The sequence below is a fragment of the Hyla sarda genome, chromosome 9, assembly GCF_029499605.1.
Source record: "Hyla sarda isolate aHylSar1 chromosome 9, aHylSar1.hap1, whole genome shotgun sequence".
Classification (NCBI taxonomy): domain Eukaryota; kingdom Metazoa; phylum Chordata; class Amphibia; order Anura; family Hylidae; genus Hyla; species Hyla sarda.
Window position 1 is genome coordinate 21,996,818 of NC_079197.1, and position 19,137 is coordinate 22,015,954.

The 19,137-nt window shown below is 44.5% G+C and overlaps 1 protein-coding gene across 2 annotated transcripts; it reads left to right on the top strand.

The window, feature by feature from the left end:
- On the top strand, nucleotides 1-18,661 carry LOC130291071 (actin-associated protein FAM107A-like). 2 transcript variants are annotated; one of them, XM_056539441.1, is made up of 6 exons: nucleotides 1-459; nucleotides 8,305-8,349; nucleotides 9,525-9,622; nucleotides 11,606-11,735; nucleotides 13,679-13,820; nucleotides 17,225-18,661. In XM_056539441.1, the coding sequence occupies exons 1-6, from the start codon at nucleotides 419-421 to the stop codon at nucleotides 17,342-17,344; spliced, it is 576 nt and encodes a 191-aa protein (XP_056395416.1). In that variant the 5' UTR covers nucleotides 1-418; the 3' UTR covers nucleotides 17,345-18,661. The 2 variants fall into 2 exon arrangements, with proteins under 2 accessions (XP_056395416.1, XP_056395417.1); XM_056539442.1 differs by lacking the exon at nucleotides 1-459 and adding an exon at nucleotides 1,246-1,333.
- Nucleotides 18,662-19,137: the final 476 nt, after the last annotated feature.

A 19,137-nucleotide genomic window follows, 5' to 3' on the forward strand; every position in this document is an offset into this window, starting at 1 on the left:
TCAGCTGTCTGGGCATGCTGAGAGTTGTAGTTTTGCAACAGCTGGAGGCACACTGATTGGGACAGTCTGCATTAGAGCAATAATCCCCAACCTAGTTTTGCAACAGGTTAGGGAAACGCTTTTTGGCTGTAGGGGCATGCTGGGAGTTGTGGTTTTGCAACAGCTGGAGGCACTCTGGTTGGGAAACAGTGCAATAGAATATATTCCTGTGCTGAGGGACCTTTTTGGGTGAGACTTTTCGAAATGTCTACAGTGTCAGAGCTCGTGTGGATCAGAAACAATCGCAGTCATTGAATAATTTAACAAGCACTGAAAACGGAAGAAACCAGAGCAGGTCAGGGATCTGCTGCGACACACCAACAGTTCCCTACGTGGCTGCTGCGTCCTGTGTGGAGGGTCCCGGAAAAAACGTCCTGTGATGTCACGGACCCCCGAGGAGCAAAGCCTCGCCAAGACCATGTAAGACTCCAAAACCTTCTGTAAATAGAATTTGCCATTTTTATTTATTTTATTATTTTTATTATTATTATTATTATTTTGTTTATCTTTTTTAATTATTTTTTTTAATTTTTATTATTTATTTTATTATTTAATTACATTTTACATATTTCTTGACAATAATTTGATTTCGAGGACATTATAAGATGAAATAATTATTTGCCAATACAGATTGGCTTAGGATGCTTTTGCCTCTTGATGGTGAAGCAAGAAGAGTATTTCGTGCTAAACATTTTCTTATATTAGTAAGTAATACGCAGATGAGCGCCAAGTGTAATGGAGAGGAATGGATGTACGGTATGTACGGTATATGGTTTGAATAGTTGATGCTTGTACCTTATTAGTAAAACATGGCTGATTTCTTCCAGAAACAGCGCCACTCCTGTACGCAGGTTGTGTCTGGTATTGCAGTTCTACCCCATTCACTTCAATGGGCGGAATTGCAATACCAAATCCTTAGACCTGTCTTTACTAACCGGTGTGCCTCCTGCTGTTGCAAAACTACAACTCCCAGCATTCCTGGACATGGCCCCATGAAATTCCTCTAAAATATTCTAGAATCTAGCATATCGTCAGTGGACATTGTACTCAGCCAGTGGACTGGGGATTATCAGCTAAACCAGAAAGGAAGCAAACCCATCTTTATCTGTAGACAGCTGTTTTGGGCTTCTTAAAGGGGGACTCCGGTGGAAAACATTATTATTATTATTTTTTTAATCAATTCTTTATTTATGAATTTTCAAGACACAACAGTTGAGTCAACCAAGGAATTCAACAATAATCATATAAGTTCACAAGTACATAGCGCCTAAGACATTCGACAGACTAACAAACGGTAGGTGTCTGCATAATGAGTCCTATGTATGTACAAGACCCCTGATAAACCCATGAGAGAGACATTGTGGGCCGAGGACACGACATACATGTAAGGGTGGGTGAGAGGACCCACTGTCCACGAGCGAGGCCAGCTGCACCCGACTACCATGGATGGTCTGTCTCAAGCAAGATGATTCAACTTACATGGTAGCATTGAAAGAAGATGAGATGGAAAGAAAGAGTAGGGGGTGAAGAACATGGAGCAAGTGGTCGGGAATTAGAAAGTGATGGAAGAGAGAGGTGGGATGAGAAGTTGGAGGAAGGAGGGTGACCACAATAGGAGGGTAATGGATGAGATGAGGGTGGGGAAGGACACAATAGGGAGAAGAAAAAGAGGTGAGGGATGTGGGAGAACACGAGGACAAGGGAAGACACGGATGTGGGTAAAATGCAGTACTGATGGAGTTCAATCGGTACGTCCAAACCAGAGTGTGTGATATGTGGGGGAGGGTCAGAAGAAACACATTATTATTATTATTATTATTATTTTAAATCAATTGGTGCCAGAAAGTTAAACAGATTTGTAAATTATTTCTATATAAAAATCTTAATCCTTCCAGTACTTATCAGCTGCTGCATATTACAGAGGAAGTTGGGTGCTTCTTCCCAGTCTGACCACAGTGCTCTCTGCTGACACCTCTGCCCATGTCTCCCCAAAGCAAACCTCTCCTGCTCTGGACAGTTCCTAACATGGACAAAGGTGTCAGCAGAGAGCACTGTGGTCAGACTGAAAAGAACTACACACCTTGCCCTGTAGTATACAGCAGCTGATAAGTACTGGAAGGATTAAGATTTTTAAATAGAAGTAATTTACAAATCTGTTTATTAGCTGTCACGCCCCCTCCCATTGGCTTGCATTGACGTCACAACGCTCCGGCCCTGTGATGGACAGTAATGAGACCGGGAGCGAACACGCTCCGGGGACTGATTTTAATGGGGTGCGGCGTGCAAGATCACGGGGGTCCCCAGCGGCGGGACCCCCGCGATCAGGCATCTTATCCCCTATTCTTTGGATAGGGGATAAGATGTCTAAGCGCCAGAGTACTCCTTTAAATCTCATATGCCCTAATGCAGAATCTGTAAGGTGTCTCTTTACGTAGCAGAGGTATCTTTGGGCCCCCAAAGGGCCATGAGTTACTGCCACTAGAGATGAGCGAACTTACAGTAAATTCGATTCGTCACAAACTTCTCGGCTCGGCAGTTGATGACTTATCCTGCATAAATTAGTTCAGCTTTCAGGTGCTCCCGTGGGCTGGAAAAGGTGGATACAGTCCTAGGAGACTCTTTCTTAGGACTGTATCCACCTTTTCCAGCCCACCGGAGCACCGGAAAGCTGAACTAATTTATGCAGGATAAGTCATCAACTGCCGAGCCGAGAAGTTTGTGACGAATCGAATTTACTGTAAGTTCGCTCATCTCTAACTGCCACCTCTACAGCCCTTATAGTAAGTTACTATATGTAGACTTTTACAGCTCCCATTAAGATGTATACATCCATTCGAGCCAGCTCCCCCTACAGGTGGCTGCAGGCAGACAGAATTTTATCTTTAAACTTCATGACCCATGTGACAGGAACAGTTTTGTCCCCTATACAGTTATATAATCAAATTTTAATGGACCTATAATAATATTTTGCAGAGCTTTGCTATTGGTCGTCCTCGCAAATAAACTATTAAAATAAAAGACCTTTAACACACAAGCAGTAAACCGTGGAATGCTTTTCCATTGGGACTGGGATTGGCGGTCATTGTGAGTAAGACTGGACGTTTTCCTAGAAAAATAGAAGTTACTGGCATTAAGCGGCAGATATAAATGGCTGCTGATATGGAAAGTTGTCAGGTTGCCAGTGTGACGTGGGAGAGATGTCATACGATGTAGTTTATTAAGGCTGAATATGATAAACCTGTATCTATGTGCTATGTAAAGGAATACCAACCCTAAAGTCTGCTGCCTATTCATGTCAGTCACACATGTAAGTGGGAGTTACCAGGATTTCGGCATCGATAACTAATAAAATGTGATCTGACTTGTTATGCAAGTCAGAATTAAATGGGCACTAATTTATGGTATTGCACTCCTTATGGTAAATAAAAACACTTTCATGTGTACTTTGTTTTAAAGTGTTCTATGTTTTATTTGTGTTTAGAAAAGCTGCCACTAGGTGTCTCCCTACTAGTCCAGAGCACATTTCCCTCCATCTCATGCACAGACTTTGGACTCCTGCTGGCCTGGCAGAAGTCCAAAGGCAGGAAATGCAGTCTGGAGTGCTGGGGGGGGGGGGGGGGTGCAGCCTTAGCCAATCATAGCTTCATCTCACACTGAACTGCTCTGGGCTGTGTGTAGGGGAGTGAGGGAGGAAGTTCTCCCCTGTATGGCTTCAGATGATGTCACTCCTGCAGGGAACGCCCCTTCCCAGTCTGAATCTGACTGAGACTGAGCAGAAAATACAGAACAATATAAAGGTAGAAAACTAAAAAATAATAAAAAAAAATAGGCAGGGGCCGATTTATCATGATGGGAGGCAGTGGACTGGGAGCATTATAAAATCTAACAAGATCATGACAGGTGCTCTTTAAAGACAAACACAATCTAAAGGCACAAAGAAAGAGCACTGCACATTAAATCTCCTTCCTAACTGTGAGGAATAAGAAAGGAAGCATCACGGTTTGGGGGTTATCCCAAAAGCCGAACCCCGCGACCCTTGGGTTGTGGATAAGATGTCTAGGCACAGAGTACCCTTTTAACACTATTGATATGCTATGTCAGGATCTGAAGAGAGCTGCGCACCCAAGGATTTCCAGAAATATTGATGAACTAAAACACATTTGCAGAGAGAAATGGTCCAAATGGTTCCACCTTGCTCAAATCTTAGACAATTGCTACCAAGCTACTAGTTATTAAATACAAGATCACTTACTTTTTCTCCCTGCACAGTGGACATTTACACCAAAGACTCAATAACAGACATGAACAGCACAGCTAAGTCTTAAAGGGGTACTCCCGTGGAAAACAGTTTTTTTAAATCAACTGGTGCCAGAAAGTTAAACAGATTTGTAAATTACTTCTATTAGAAAATCATAATCCTTCCAGTACTTTTTAGGGGCTGTATACCAGTGGTCTTCAAACTGTGGCCCTCCAGATGTTGCAAAACTACAATTCCCAGCATGCCCGGACAGCCGTTGGCTGTCCGGGCATGCTGGGAGTTGTAGTTTTGCAACAGCTGGAGGGCCACAGTTTGAAGACTGCTGCTGTATACAATGGTAGAAATGCTTTTCTTTTTGAATTTCTCTCATGTCACAACCACAGTGCTCTCTGCTGACCTCTGCTGTCCAGAGCAGGAAGAAATCCCCATAGCAAACATATGCTGTTCTGGACAGTTCCTAAAATGGACAGCAGAGGTCAGCAGAGAGCACTGTGGTTGTGACATGAGAGAAATCCAAAAATAAAAGCATTTCCTCTGTAGTATATAGCCCCTAAAAAGTACTGGAAGGATTAAGATTTTTTTTAATAGAAGTAATTTGCAAACCTGTTTAACTTTCTGGCACCAGTTGATCTAAAAAAAAAAAAAAAAAAAGTTTTCCACATGAGTACCCCTTTAAAAGTAACTCAACTTTGTACAAACAATCAGACCACATTTTATTAGAAAACAATGCAGCAATTGGTTGACATTGATGGGCATATGTCTTTTTTCATTCGCACTGACTATGTAATTCAGGTTATTCTAAAGGGCTCACATACTTTTTCTCCCTGCATGGTGGATGTGTACTCAATGCTCTATAATAGACGTGAACATTACAGCTCTTTGTTCTCTAAGTCACAAATGTAGACAAACACAATACATCCAAACTAATAACAATCAGACCACATTTTATTAGAAATCAATGCAGAAATCCAGGTCATTCCAAAAGGGTTCACATACTTTTTCTCCCTGCATGGTGGATGTGTACTCAATGCTCTATAATAGATGTGAACATTACAGCTCTTTGTTCTCTAAGTCACAAATGTAGACAAACACAATACACCCAAACTAATAACAATCAGACCACATTTTATATAGAAATCAATGCAGAAATCCAGGTCATTCCAAAAGGGTTCACATACTTCTTCTTGCAGCTGTGCTGTGCCTAGATGTTCTCCAGGCAGATATTTTTACGGACATCAGCTTTTTTACATAGGAATTACTTGCTGATCTGCGTCTTCCCGAAACACAATCCTCAGCGTATTATTTTCTGCTGAAGCTTTTATCTCTTATTTTTTTTAATCCTTGCAATATGTTTTTTTTTTATAAGTGGTATACTGGGACTGTGTGATAAAGCGGCGTAGGCCGGCGATGGGAAATCCGTGCCCCGTAGCCGAATGGGTCCTGAACAACTGATCCAAATGAGTCAGCACAGGGACTGTGAGTGCTGCGGCCTCTCGCCCACCCCTACTATTGGATGTTGGGGGAGGTGTGCGGCAGATCTCTGGACACATTCGGCTACATTTCCCGCTGCTCTGCCCCGATCTCCGCGCTCTGCCCGTGGTAATGTAGCAAACTGTATCCCCGCTGTGAGAGCGCAGAGATCGGGGCAGAGTAGCGGGGAATGTACCGGAATGTGTCCAGAGAACTGCTGCACCCAACATTCAATAGTAGGGGGCAGGTATGCGCACCTCCGCACTCACAGTGCCTGTGCTGACTCAGCATTTTGGTCAGCAGTTCAGGTCACATGGGGCACGTTTTCCTTCACATCGCCATGGCTTGTTTCTTCAGTATTAGTATTAGATGTTCCCTTGTGCCAGATGACATAAGTCTAACCCAAAAGAAGATGTTATAGTTATACTTCACCTCCAGACTATTAGGTAGTTACTAATAAAGGGGTTATTCCATATAGCTGCTTTCTTCCAAAAACAGTGCCACTCCTGTCCTCAGGTTGACTGTCCAGAGCAGGAGAGGTTTGCTGTTGGGATTTGCTCTTGCTCTGGACATTTCCTGACACAGACAGAGGTGTCAGTAGAGAGCACTGTGGTCAGACTGAAAAGAACTACACAACTTCCTCTGGAGTATATAGTAGTATATACGGACACTGGAAGCCTGTGCTAGCATTTCTCCTGTGGTGTATATAGTAGTGTATACGGATACTGGAAGCCTGTGCTAGCATTTCTCCTGCGGTGTATATAGTAGTATATAGCAGTGTATACGGATACTGGAAGCCTGTGCTAGCATTTCTCCTGCGGTGTATATAGCAGTGTATACGGATACTGGAAGCCTGTGCTATCATTTCTCCTGCAGTGTATATAGTAGTATATAGCAGTGTATACGGATACTGGAAGCCTGTGCTAGAATTTCTCCTGCGGTGTATATAGTAGTATATAGCAGTGTATACGGATACTGGAAGCCTGTGCTAGCATTTCTCCTGCCGTGTATATAGTAGTATATACGGACACTGGAAGCCTGTGCTAGAATTTCTCCTGCAGTGTATATAGTAGTATATAGCAGTGTATGCAGATACTGGAAGCCTGTGCTAGCATTTCTCCTGCGGTGTATATAGTAGTATATAGCAGTGTATACGGATACTGGAAGCCTGTGCTAGCATTTCTCCTGCGGTGTATATAGTAGTATATAGCAGTATATAGAGAAGAGGGTTGCATTGACAATCTAACACAATGGGCAGCACATTGAACACATTTTATAAGTGGTCAGAAACTTGTAAATAACTCATGAAAGAATAAAGTTATGTTAAAACCAAGCACATCATTGTTTTTCGTGTAAAATTCCCAATAAGTTTGATGTGTCACATGACCCTCTTCCTATTGAAAAAACAAAAGTTGGATTCAAAATGGCCAACTTCAAAATGGCCGCCATGGTCACCACCCATCTTGAAAAGTTTCCCCCCTCACATATACTAATGTGCCACAAACAGGAAGGTAATATCACCAACCATTCCCATTTTATTAAGGTGTATACATATAAATGGCCCACCCTGTGTATATAAAGAGAGAGGACACAATCCTCAAATATGGGCAAAATAATTTAAAGGAATTTCCAGGACTTGTCACTGACAGCCTATTGGCCATCAATATCTGACCAGTGGGGACCGGCGCTCCTGCTGATCAGCTGATCGCCCCAGCACCCACATTGGGGATCATTCCCCCAGGATAAAGATTCAGTGTTGGTGGCGGTGTTTATTGTTATGGGTGTATACGTGTTGTATATCTAGTGTCTTGCTCGGTTGGTTACTTTCTGCACAGACATAGTCAATCCATAGCCATGAAACCGGAGAGGGCAGCTGCCAATCCATTATTAAACATCTGGATGAGGTTTCCTAGATGCAAACCCCGTAGTAGGGGAATGTATTTCATGTGGGTATAATGTGGGTATGTATGTGGGTATGTATGTGGGTATGTATGTGGGTATATTGTGGGTGTGTATGTAGGTATGTATGTGGGTATTGTGGGTGTGTATGTGGGTGTGTATGTGGGTATTGTGGGTGTGTATGTGGGTATGTATCTGGGTATTGTGGGTATGTATCTGGGTATTGTGGGTGTGTATGTGGGTATGTATGTGGGTGTGTATGTGGGTATGTATGTGGGTATTCTGGGTGTGTATGTGGGTATGTATGTTGGTATTGTGGGTATGTATGTGGGTATTGTGGGTATGTATGTGGGTATTGTGGGTGTGTATGACGGTATTGTGGGTATGTATGTGGGTATGTATGTGGGTATTGTGGGTATGTATGTGGGTATTGTGGGTGTGTATGACGGTATTGTGGGTATGTGGGTGTGTATGTGGGTATTGTGGGTGTGTATGTGGGTATTGTGGGTATGTATGTGGGTATTGTGATGTCCCAGACAGAAGGTGCCCAACACCTATACACACCTACCCTATGTCTTGGATTTTTTTCCCCCCGCCATATTCATCTTTTGTAACCATTCCTTTTGTGTCCCATACAGTGACCGGCAGTGGGGACTGAGTCCGCCCATCCCACCGCAGTGCAGGTAACAAATATATAAAGGTTTTTAAATATGTATTTAACATTTTAGCCTAAACTTGTCCTGGAGCCTCCACTAAACAGGGTTTATACCACCCTACAAGTAGCGTACATAGAAGAGAGGGGGCCCTATAGCAGTGTTTTCCCAACAGTGTGTCTCCAGCTGTTTCAAAACTACAACTCCCAGCATGCCCAGACAGCCAAAGGTTGGGGATTATTGCTCTAATGCAGTCTATCCCAATCAGTGTGCCTCCAGCTGTTGCAAAAATACAACTCCCAGCATGCCTGGATGACCAAAGGTTGGGGACTATTGCTGTAATGCAGTCTTTCTCAATCATTGTGCCTCCAGCTGTTGCAAAACTACAACTCCCAGCATGCCCGGACAGCCAAAGGTTGGGGATTATTGATCTAATGCAGTCTATCCCAATCAGTGTGCCTCCAGCTGTTGCAAAACTACAACTCCCAGCATGCCCGGACAGCCAAAGGTTGGGGACTATTGCTCTAATGCAGTCTTTCCCAATCAGTGAGCCTCCAGCTGTTGCAAAGCTACCACTCCCAGCATGCCCAGACAGCCAAAGGTTGGGGATTATTGCTCTAATCCAGTCTATCCCAACCAGGGTGCCTCCAGCTCCTGCAAAACTACAACTCCCAGCATGCCCGGACAGCCTTCGCCTGTCCAGGCATGCTGGGAGTTGTAGTTTTGCAACAACTGGAAGCACCCTGGTTGGGAAATACTGTTCTAGTGAAATATTGCACATTCATTACAACTCCCAGCATGCCCGGACAGCCGGGACCCCATGCGATCTCCGGAATGGGACCCAACTCTCAGTGAGGAGCAGACAGCACGCGCTCTCGGGCATCATCAGCGCTCCCATAGAAATGAATGGAGTCCGTGCCGTCTACCACTAGATGACACACGTTCACTGAGAGTGTCGGGGTCCCACTCCGGAGATTGTGGGGGTCCCAATGGTTGGACCCAGGGGTCAAGTTCTGGAAAGAAAAAGTGCAGGAACTCACCCAAGATTTACACTCAAGGGCCAGTCCTGCAGAACTACTGCTATTGGGAACGGTGTTCCTGATGTGCAAAAAGTGCAGGAACTCAGTTCCCACGCGTTCCTGCAGGACTTGAGCACTGGTTGGACCCCCAGAGATCACTAACTTATCCTCTATGTATGTTGGCAGGATATCCCAGGAGTTATGGATGTGGGCCAAATGTCAGGTCCTGTCTACACTGCGGATGCCCTTTGCAATTGCCGCCAGTCTGCCAGTTCTTAAAAAAGGTGGGTGAAGCTGCAAGATTATCCAATTTATCCCATTTTACAACATTTCTAGGGAAGTCATGAACTTTTATGTCATAAACCTAATGATAATAATAATAGTCTTTATAGGATACAATAATTTGGATCATTAGGATTTTCTATTGGGTTTTTCAAAATGTTCCTTTATTATGTGTATTTAGTGCATCTTTTCTTAGAACTCCTCTGCTGTTCCTCCTGGAAATGCATAATGGAAGATCATTGTATGTTGAAACCATTGTATGTTGAGACCATAACTATATGGAAACCTGGTAATTGGTTCTGAAGTCCCCAACATGTCATCCAAAAATAGGACAAAGTTAGAATGAAAGAAAAAATTTCCTAAAAAGTTAAATGGAGCCGTCCTCATCTGGTGTCCTAAGGAGCAGCTAACTGTGGCATAGGTTAAAGGGGTACTCCGGAGGGAATTTTTTTTTTTCAAATCAACTGGTGCCAGAAAGTTAAACAAATTTGTAAATTACTTCTATTAAAAATCTTAATCCTTCCAGTACTTATCAGCTGCTGTGTACTACAGATATACTGCAGAGAAATTAGTGAAGCTCTTTCCAGTCTGACCACAGTGCTCTCTGCTGACACCTCTGTCCGTGTCAGGAACTGTCCAGGTTTGTGATGGGAATTTGCTTCTAATCTGCACAGATCCTGACAGGTACAGAGGTGTCAGCAGAGAGCACTGTGAACAGACTGAAAAGAACTACACAACTTCCTCTGTAGTTTTCAGCAGCTGATAAGTACTGGAAGGATTGGAAGTATTTTTTTATAGAAGTGATTTACAAATTTGTTTAACTTTCTGGCACTAGTTGATTTGAAAACATTTGTTTTCCACTTGCTTCCACCGGAGTTCCCCTTTAAGTGTAGTACAGAACATGTAATACCTCCCTGTACTGTAGGGAGCGCTACCAGACACCAGTCAGTGCATGCACTACAGTAATACAGGTAAAGAGTAGTACAGAACATGTAATACATCCCTGTACTGTAGGGAGGCGCTACCAGACACCAGTCAGTGCATACACTTCAGTAATACAGGTAAAGAGTAGTACAGAACATGTAATACCTCCCTGTACTGTAGGGGGCGCTACCAGACACCAGTCAGTGCATACACTTCAGTAATACAGGTAAAGAGTAGTACAGAACATGTAATACCTCCCTGTACTGTAGGAGGCGCTACCAGACACCAGTCAGTGCATGCACTTCAGTAATACAGGTAAAGAGTAGTACAGAACATGTAGTACCTCCCTGTACTGTAGGGAGCGCTACCAGACACCAGTCAGTGCATACACTTCAGTAATACAGGTAAAGAGTAATATAGAACATGTAATACCTCTCTGTACTGTAGGGAGCGCTACCAGACACCAGTCAGTGCATGCACTTCTGAATACAGGTAAAGAGTACAGAACATGTAATACCTCCCTGTACTGTAGGGGGCGCTACCAGACACCAGTCAGTGCATACACTTCAGTAATACAGGTAAAGAGTAGTACAGAACATGTAATACCTCCCTGTACTGTAGGGGCGCGCTACCAGACACCAGTCAGTGCATACACTTCAGTAATACAGGGGTTTTACCAGTGATTGCCCATTCTGATTGGTCGGTTCTTCCGGCCATTGACAAGTATCACAGATCTGGACTGTCTGTATATTGTATGTTGAGTCTGGTTTCAAGTTACAATGCTCCAGAAAAGACAGAAAATATTGCAACCTGCGGCCATTGTAAGTTGAGGGAGTCCCTGTATTAGAGAACAGAAGAATATGGCTGCCTTCATTCAGAAACAGCTCCACTCTTATTTGTGGGTGACATCTTGCACTGCCGCTCAGTCAATGGTGGCGCTGTTTCGGCTGTCCGGCTCACAGCTTGAATCCCCAGGACCTAGTATGTCCCAATATGGCTGACAGGATAAGGACGGCTGGCACTGCTAGTTTTACTGACTTCTGCTTTTTCAATGTCTTTAGCTGCAGGGAAAGAGGATTCCTGTGAGTCCATGCTTCCCAAGACCTTCCCTCCCTACAAGTCTGACAATCCTATGAAATCTTCACGGACCCACCAGGAGCTGCATCGAGAACTGCTGCTCACATGCAAGAAGTGCGTAAAGCTGGGTGAACAAATCCAGAGAACACATCTGTAAAAAACACAGGATATTTGTGCATACTGGCACTGACGTTCAGCCGGCAAAGTGTTACTTTTCCTTAAAGGGGTACTCCGCCCCTTGACATCGTATCCCCTATCCAAAGGATAAGATGTCTGATGGCGGGGTTCCCACTGATCTCCCTGCTGCACTCAGCGTTCGTTTAGAGCATCGGGTGCAGCGCCGGAGGCTCGTGACGTCACGGCCACGCCCCCTCAATGCAAGTCTATGGGAGGGGGCGTGACTGCCGTCACGCCCCCTCCCATAGACTTGCATTGAGGTGGCGTGGCCGTGACGTCACGAGCCTCCGGCGCGCATCACCAGTCATCCGACACGGTGCGAAGTTTGCTCTGTGCACCGGATGTCTGGGGTGCCGCAGCCGAGATTGTGAGGGTCCCCTGTGATCAGACATCTTATCCCCCTATCCTTTGGATAGGGTGATAAGATTTCTAGGGGCAGAGTACCCCTTTAAAGGGGTACTCTGGTGAAAAACTTTTTTTTTAATCAACTGGTGCCAGAAAGTTAAACAGATTTGTAAATTACTTCCATTAAATAATCTTAATCCTTCCTGTACTTATTAGCTGCTGAATACTACAGCAGAAATTCTTTTCTTTTTGAAACACAGAGCTCTCTGCTGACATCATGAGCACAGTGCTCTCTGCTGACATCTCTGTCCATTTTATGAACTGTCCAGAACAGCATATGTTTGCTATGGGGATTTCCTTTTACTCTGGACAGTTCCTAAAAATGGACAGAGATGTCAGCAGAGAGCACTGTGCTCGTGATTCAGCAGAGAGCTCTGTGTTTCAAATGGAAAATAATTTCCACTGTAGTATTCAGCAGCTAATAAGTACAGGAAGGATTAAGATTTTTTTAATAGAAGTAAAAGGGGTACTCTGCCCCTAGACATCTTATCCCCTATCCAAAGGATAGGGGATAAGATGTCAGATCGCCGCGGTCCCGCTGCTGGGGAGCCCTGGGATCCCCGCTGCGGCACCGCGTTCTCATTACAGCACAGAGCGAGTTCGCTCTGCACGTAATAACGCGCAATACAGGGGCCGTAGCATCGTTACGTCACGGCCCGCCCCTTTCAATACAAGTCTATGGGAGGGGGCGCGGCGGTCGTCACGCCCCCTGCCATAGACTTGCATTAAGGGGACGGGCCGTGATGTCACGAGGGGCGGAGCCATGACGTCACGCAGCTCCGGCCCCTGTATCGCCCGTCATTACGCACAGGGCGAACTCGCTCTGTGCAGTAATGATAGCGCAGTGCCGCAGCGGGGATCCCGGGGCTCCCCAGCAGCGGGACCGCGGCGATCTGACATCTTATCCCCTATCCTTTGGATAGGGGATAAGATGTCTAGGGGCGGAGTACCCCTTTAATACAACAGCACCACTTTTATCCATGGGCTGTGTCTGGTATTGCACCTTGGCATCATTCACACTCACCATACACATAAAGTGGCTGAATCCTGGGGCTCCAATAGGTGGCACCAGAGAGCAGGCTGGGAGCTACTTTGCATATCCTTTTTCCCATAATTCCCAGTGGAGCATGAACGACCTAAAAGTCTACATACAGATTTGGTGCTCTCCCCAAGGAGAAACATTACTCCTCAGTACCAATATGTCTCATGTCCTTCTGTGTTGATCTGGAGATGATGTTCTCTAACGGGTCCTGTTTTTTGGAATACTATCATATCAAACATAATCCTTCATAATCCACTTGTCTACGGCAGGGTTTCCCAACCAAGGTGCCTCCAGCTGTTGTAGAACTACAACTCCCTTCGGCTGTCTGGGCATGCTGGAAGTTGTAGTTTTGCAACAGCTGGAGGCACCCTGTTTGGGAAACACTGGTCAGTGGCTTTCTTTCACTCAGTCTGATCTCTTTTTCTCCATGCAGGGGCCTGGCCCTACACAGTAAGCCTGAACTACTCCGTGTATTGGAGAAGAGGAGGACTGAACGGCAGGAAGGTCTGAACACCAAGACGTCTCATTGTCCCCTACAGCAGGAACTACACAAATGGCAGCTGCGAAGAGAAGAGGTAAATATACACAAACATTGTAGAAAACATCAAATATGGCATCCGACACGAGACATCATACGCTATTATACTATGCGCACGTCTAACTCTCAGATATCATATCTAAAACAGCAAAAATATTTACAGTACAACAATTTTAAGATAATGAAGAAAGGGTCACCTGTACTAACATGAATACACTGGTTAGGGCGCATTCACATCACGATTTTACCATCCTACTTCTTCTCCCGATTTTTTACTTTGAAATCGTACAAATCTGTGCGCCAAGTCGTCTCCATTGACTTCCATTCATTAATGATAGACAACAAATGCATCAGTTTTGATCCGCATCCGATTTTGCACGATTTAAGGTGGTTGACCACGATTTTTCATCCAGATTCTAAATCTGATCGAAATCGTGTCTGATGGAATCGTGTGACTGTGCGATCGGATTAATCGCACACGGTTTTTTAGTACGCATGCGCAGTAGACTTCAAAACACAAACTTAACTTTATTGCCAATGTCATACATATTAATTTTAAAAACAGGATCAGATTTTTTATATAAATAAATGAATATATACTGGCGCGGTAAAATACACTAATTTATTTACAATTATGAATATAAAAAATGTTTCGAATAAAATATAGGGAAGTAAAAATATTGCACAAGACCCGATGTGAAGATCACCCTTCAGTGGTAAATAGATGGGTCAATCAGTCAATCTGAACCCCATGTGTCCAAAAATATATAATAATTACTTTAGTGGATGAATAAATGCAGAAGTATAGGCTTGTAACTGTATGACTAACAGTATATTATACGCACCTCTTTGGGTGTATTTAGAGATGAGTGGACTTACAGTAAATTCGATTCGTCACAAACATCTCAGCTCAGCAGTTGATGGCTTTTCCACCTTTTCCAGCCCACGAGAGCACTGGAAAGCTGAACTAATTTATGCATGATAAGCCATCAACTGCCGAGCCGAGAAGTTCGTGACGAATCGAATTTACTGTAAGTTCGCTCATCTCTAGGTGTATTGATAGGAGTATACTGTGTGTCCACAAGGGAGTCGGAGACTGAGGTAGTGTGTATCAGGTAAAATACATCTGGATGAAAACGAGAGAGAAGCGGTTACTAGTGGCAACTGCTGAGGAAGGGTGTAATTGGGCGTTTTGTGCAGTGTCTCACCCTGTTTGCTAGTTGCTCGATTCTCCTGGAGGTAAGGTGCTGATGGTTACAGATCCCTTGCTTCTTTCTATATGTACGTGGGTACAGTATATATGCGGCTGTTATGCACTGAAAAGGTAAAGATTGCTTGCATATAAATCCAAGGGATGTTCAGTACTGTTTGTACTGTTTCACAATGATATTTAGGGTACCTGTATCTGTGGAGACGTTGTGTGCTCCTGGCAAGTTTTTTTTTCCAAGATCGGTGCGGATTCGTTCGGGGTTCAGATTTTTATTGAAAATCGCATGGAATTTTCATCTGTACAATTTTTGGATACGATTTTAAAATCGGATAGCAAAGAAATTTTCACATACGATTGTGTACGATTTTTTGCAATTCAATTTCATTCGATTTTACAGTCCGATAATCGGATGGTTAAATCGTAATGTGAACCTAGCCTAAATAGTGCAGGTGATGCTGATACAACTCAGTATACCTTATAATAATCCCTGCAGCAGATCCTCAGCTCTCACGGTACCTCCGAATCTCAGCTCTCACGGTACCTCCGAATCTCAGCTCTCACGGTACCTCCGAATCTCAGCTCTCACGGTACCTTCCGAATCTCAGCTCTCACGGTACCTCCTAACCTCAGCTCTCACGGTACCTCCTAACCTCAGCTCTCACGGTACCTCCTAACCTCAGCTCTCACGGTACCTCCTAACCTCAGCTCTCACGGTACCTCCTAACCTCAGCTCTCACGGTACCTCCTAACCTCAGCTCTCACGGTACCTCCTAACCTCAGCTCTCACGGTACCTCCGAATCTCAGCTCTCACGGTACCTCCTAACCTCAGCTCTCACGGTACCTCCTAACCTCAGCTCTCACGGTACCTCCTAACCTCAGCTCTCACGGTACCTCCTAACCTCAGCTCTCACGGTGCCTCCTAACCTCAGCTCTCACGGTGCCTCCTAACCTCAGCTCTCACGGTACCTCCTAACCTCAGCTCTCACGGTGCCTCCTAACCTCAGCTGTCACGGTACCTCCTAACCTCAGCTCTCACGGTACCTCTTAACTTCAGCTCTCACGGTGCCTCCTAACCTCAGCTCTCACGGTACCTCCTAACCTCAGCTCTCACGGTACCTCCTAACCTCAGCTCTCATCCTACCTCCTAACCTCAACTCTCATCCTACCTCCTAACCTCAACTCTCACTACACCTCCTAACCTCAGTCCTCACACCTCCCAACCTCAGTTCTCATCATACCGTACCTCCTAACCTCATCTCTCATTGTACTCCCTAACCTTAACTCTCATAATATCTCCTAACCTCAGCTCTCACGGTACTTTCTGACTTCAGCTCTATTCATACCTCCTAACCTTAAAGGGGTATTCCATGAAAAAACATTTGTTTTCATATCAACTGGTCCCAGAAAGTTAAACAGATTTGTAAATGACCTTAAGCCACTAAAGAAGGAGAGAGCACACTGTATAGCTTAAGCATGCAAATATACGATACCACTGGTGAACACTGGCAGCCTCCGGACCCGATATATAACATACGCAGCACCTGCGGGGTGCACACACTAGATAAAGTATCAAACAATACAATGGAAAAGGGTAGCGTGCACTCGTAGAGGCCGGAAGAAGGACGTTCCTATGTCCGAAACTGCCGGCGTAGCCTCTGAGCGCCCCTTACCGTCCTCGTCTATGCCGTGGTGATCCCGGACCTCGGGCCTGTAGCTGTTTACCCGAGGTGAGTGCATGCTACCCTTTTCCATTGTAAGATTTGTAAATGACTTCTATTAAAAAATCTTAATCCTTCCAGTACTTATCAGCTGCTGAAGTGGAGTTATTTTCTGTCTGACAACAGTGCTCTCTGCTGACACCGCTGTCTGTCTCAGGAACTATCTAGAGTAGCAGCAAATCCATATAGCAAATCTCTCCTACTCTGGACAGTTCCTGACACAGACAGAGGTGTCAGCAGAGAACACTGTGGTCAGACTGAAAAGAACAACTCAACTTCAGCAGCTGATAAGTACTAAAAGGATTAAGCTTTTTTTTTTTTTTTATAGAAATAATTTACAAATCTGTTTAACTTTCTGGAGCCAGTTGATATGAAAATAAATTAATGTTTTCATGGAATACCATTTACTCTCATTACACCTCCTAACCTCATCTCTCGTCGTACCTACTAACCTCAGTTTTTAATGGTCAGTAAACAAGTGTTTTGCCTTTTTAACCCACTTAATACTGCAGAGAGAGCAAAAATCTACCAAAAGTGATGGTCCAGACGTCCACGAGTTTCTACTAGTCAGACAGAACCTTCGGAAATCCACAACACGAGATGCCCAGAGCCCACCACCACCTATCAGCTGAACACCTTCATTCAACAAAGGACTTAACATGAAATTGACACTGGTTCACCTGGAATTCTTTGTTCTGAAGGTCACGAGTACAGAAAGATAATCGAACCCAGGACGTCCTGTTTTATCTTCAGCATCGCTGCATAAACAGAACATCAGTGCTGAAAGCTTTCTATTAAAGAGGAAATTCCACACAATGTGGGAAACCCAAAAGCCACCAGAATCTATATGTGTGAAGTTCAAAAATCAAGGAATGGAAAAATCTTGAACTGGGATAAAACACTATTTAGCTGCTCATGGGTGGACCTAATTGTTCAGTGGGTGGAGCTAATTAGTGTTTCCTACTTATCGCTGTAAACTTATTGGACCATCTTTCAAAGTTCTATAGGACAACCATGTAAAAACCCTTCTGTCAGAGACACGTCAAAAGATTCAACCATTGGAATCCCACCATGATTAGACGATGATTATTATTTCAAGGGCCCATACGGATAAATAAACTGTACTAAAGCCTTAGGGGCTTATCATTCTGTATAGAAGTGGGTAAAGATGAAACACCATATAACTGATGATATCAGAGGTCACAGCAGCAGGAGATGAGTAAAGTGGTCCCTCAACATACGACGGTAATTGGTTCCAGGTGGACCATCGTTTGTTGAAACCATCATATGCTAAGGGATTCGTACCATGGATGCTCAATCATACTGACATGTCCGCGCCGCTCCGACCCATCAGTTTGCCGCTCCTCTGATGCCATATCACTAAGTCGCCACCGCCCTGTACCGTTGCTCTCTGTCGCCGTCATCACGTCGCCGCTAACGCCATCCGTATTGGAAGACTGAGCGGCGACGGAGAGCGACGGAGCAGCGGCAGCAGAGGAGCAGTGAAATGACGGGCTGGAGCGGCGGGAAGATGTAAGTATCATTCAGCGAGGCACATGGGGCACATTAAAGAGCTAACCGGCGGCAGCTGAAGCAGCGATGGCCCCGACAGACAGAAGCATCGTATGTTGATGCTGACTTCAACATATGATGGCCTCTGATAGGCCATCGTATGTTGAAATGATCGTATGTCGAGTCCATGGTATGTCGGGGGACCACTGTAACATCATTTTGCTTGGGGCAATGTTCTGTCTTATGTAATTGTGTTATTGAGGATTAAACTATACATGGTTGTAATATTCTGAGGTATAAGGAGGGTATATGGGCCCAATTAAACTAACGCAGTAGAATTGGTATGAAATCCACCTCTGCAACAAACAAAGTTCATACCTGTCATCTTTTACCTACTGTACAGCATTATCACAGTTAATATTGTACTTTTACATAATAAAAACTATGGTCTATTCTCTAATCATTTAAGACTATTTCATATATACATAGGCTTAAAGGGGTTCTCCGGTGCTTAGACATCTTATCCCCTATCCAAAGGATAGGGGGATAAGATGCCTGATCGCGGGAGTCCCGCTGCTGGGGACCCCATGATCTTGCATGCGGCACCCCGTTTGTAATCAGTCCCCGGAGCGAACACGCTCTGGGGACTGATTACTAAGCACCGGAGAACCCCTTTAAAGCAGACCTGGTAGCAGGTTTTTGAGGATTTGGCTGTATAGAGCTTGTTACCCTGAAACCTTACACCCCACTCTTTAGTTAATTAACCCCATTCAGCACCTAGATATCAGAGTTTAAAAGATAGGCAAAATAGGCTAAGGGGCCCACTGGGCTTTATTTCCCAGGCCTCTAGATTAAGGAGAGGTGATAATTATAGTGGCAGTCATCGGGGTAGAGGAGGTGATCAGTGCAGAGG

Bases quoted from the DNA above. Each gene is read 5' to 3' on its own strand.
- LOC130291071 (XM_056539441.1), top strand. From the start codon at position 419: ATGTCACGGACCCCCGAGGAGCAAAGCCTCGCCAAGACCAT. The intron at 9,623-11,605 runs GTGGGTGAAGCT...CAATGTCTTTAG, and splicing joins TCTGCCAGTTCTTAAAAAAG to CTGCAGGGAAAGAGGATTCC. The intron at 13,821-17,224 runs GTAAATATACAC...TTAATACTGCAG, and splicing joins GGCAGCTGCGAAGAGAAGAG to AGAGAGCAAAAATCTACCAA.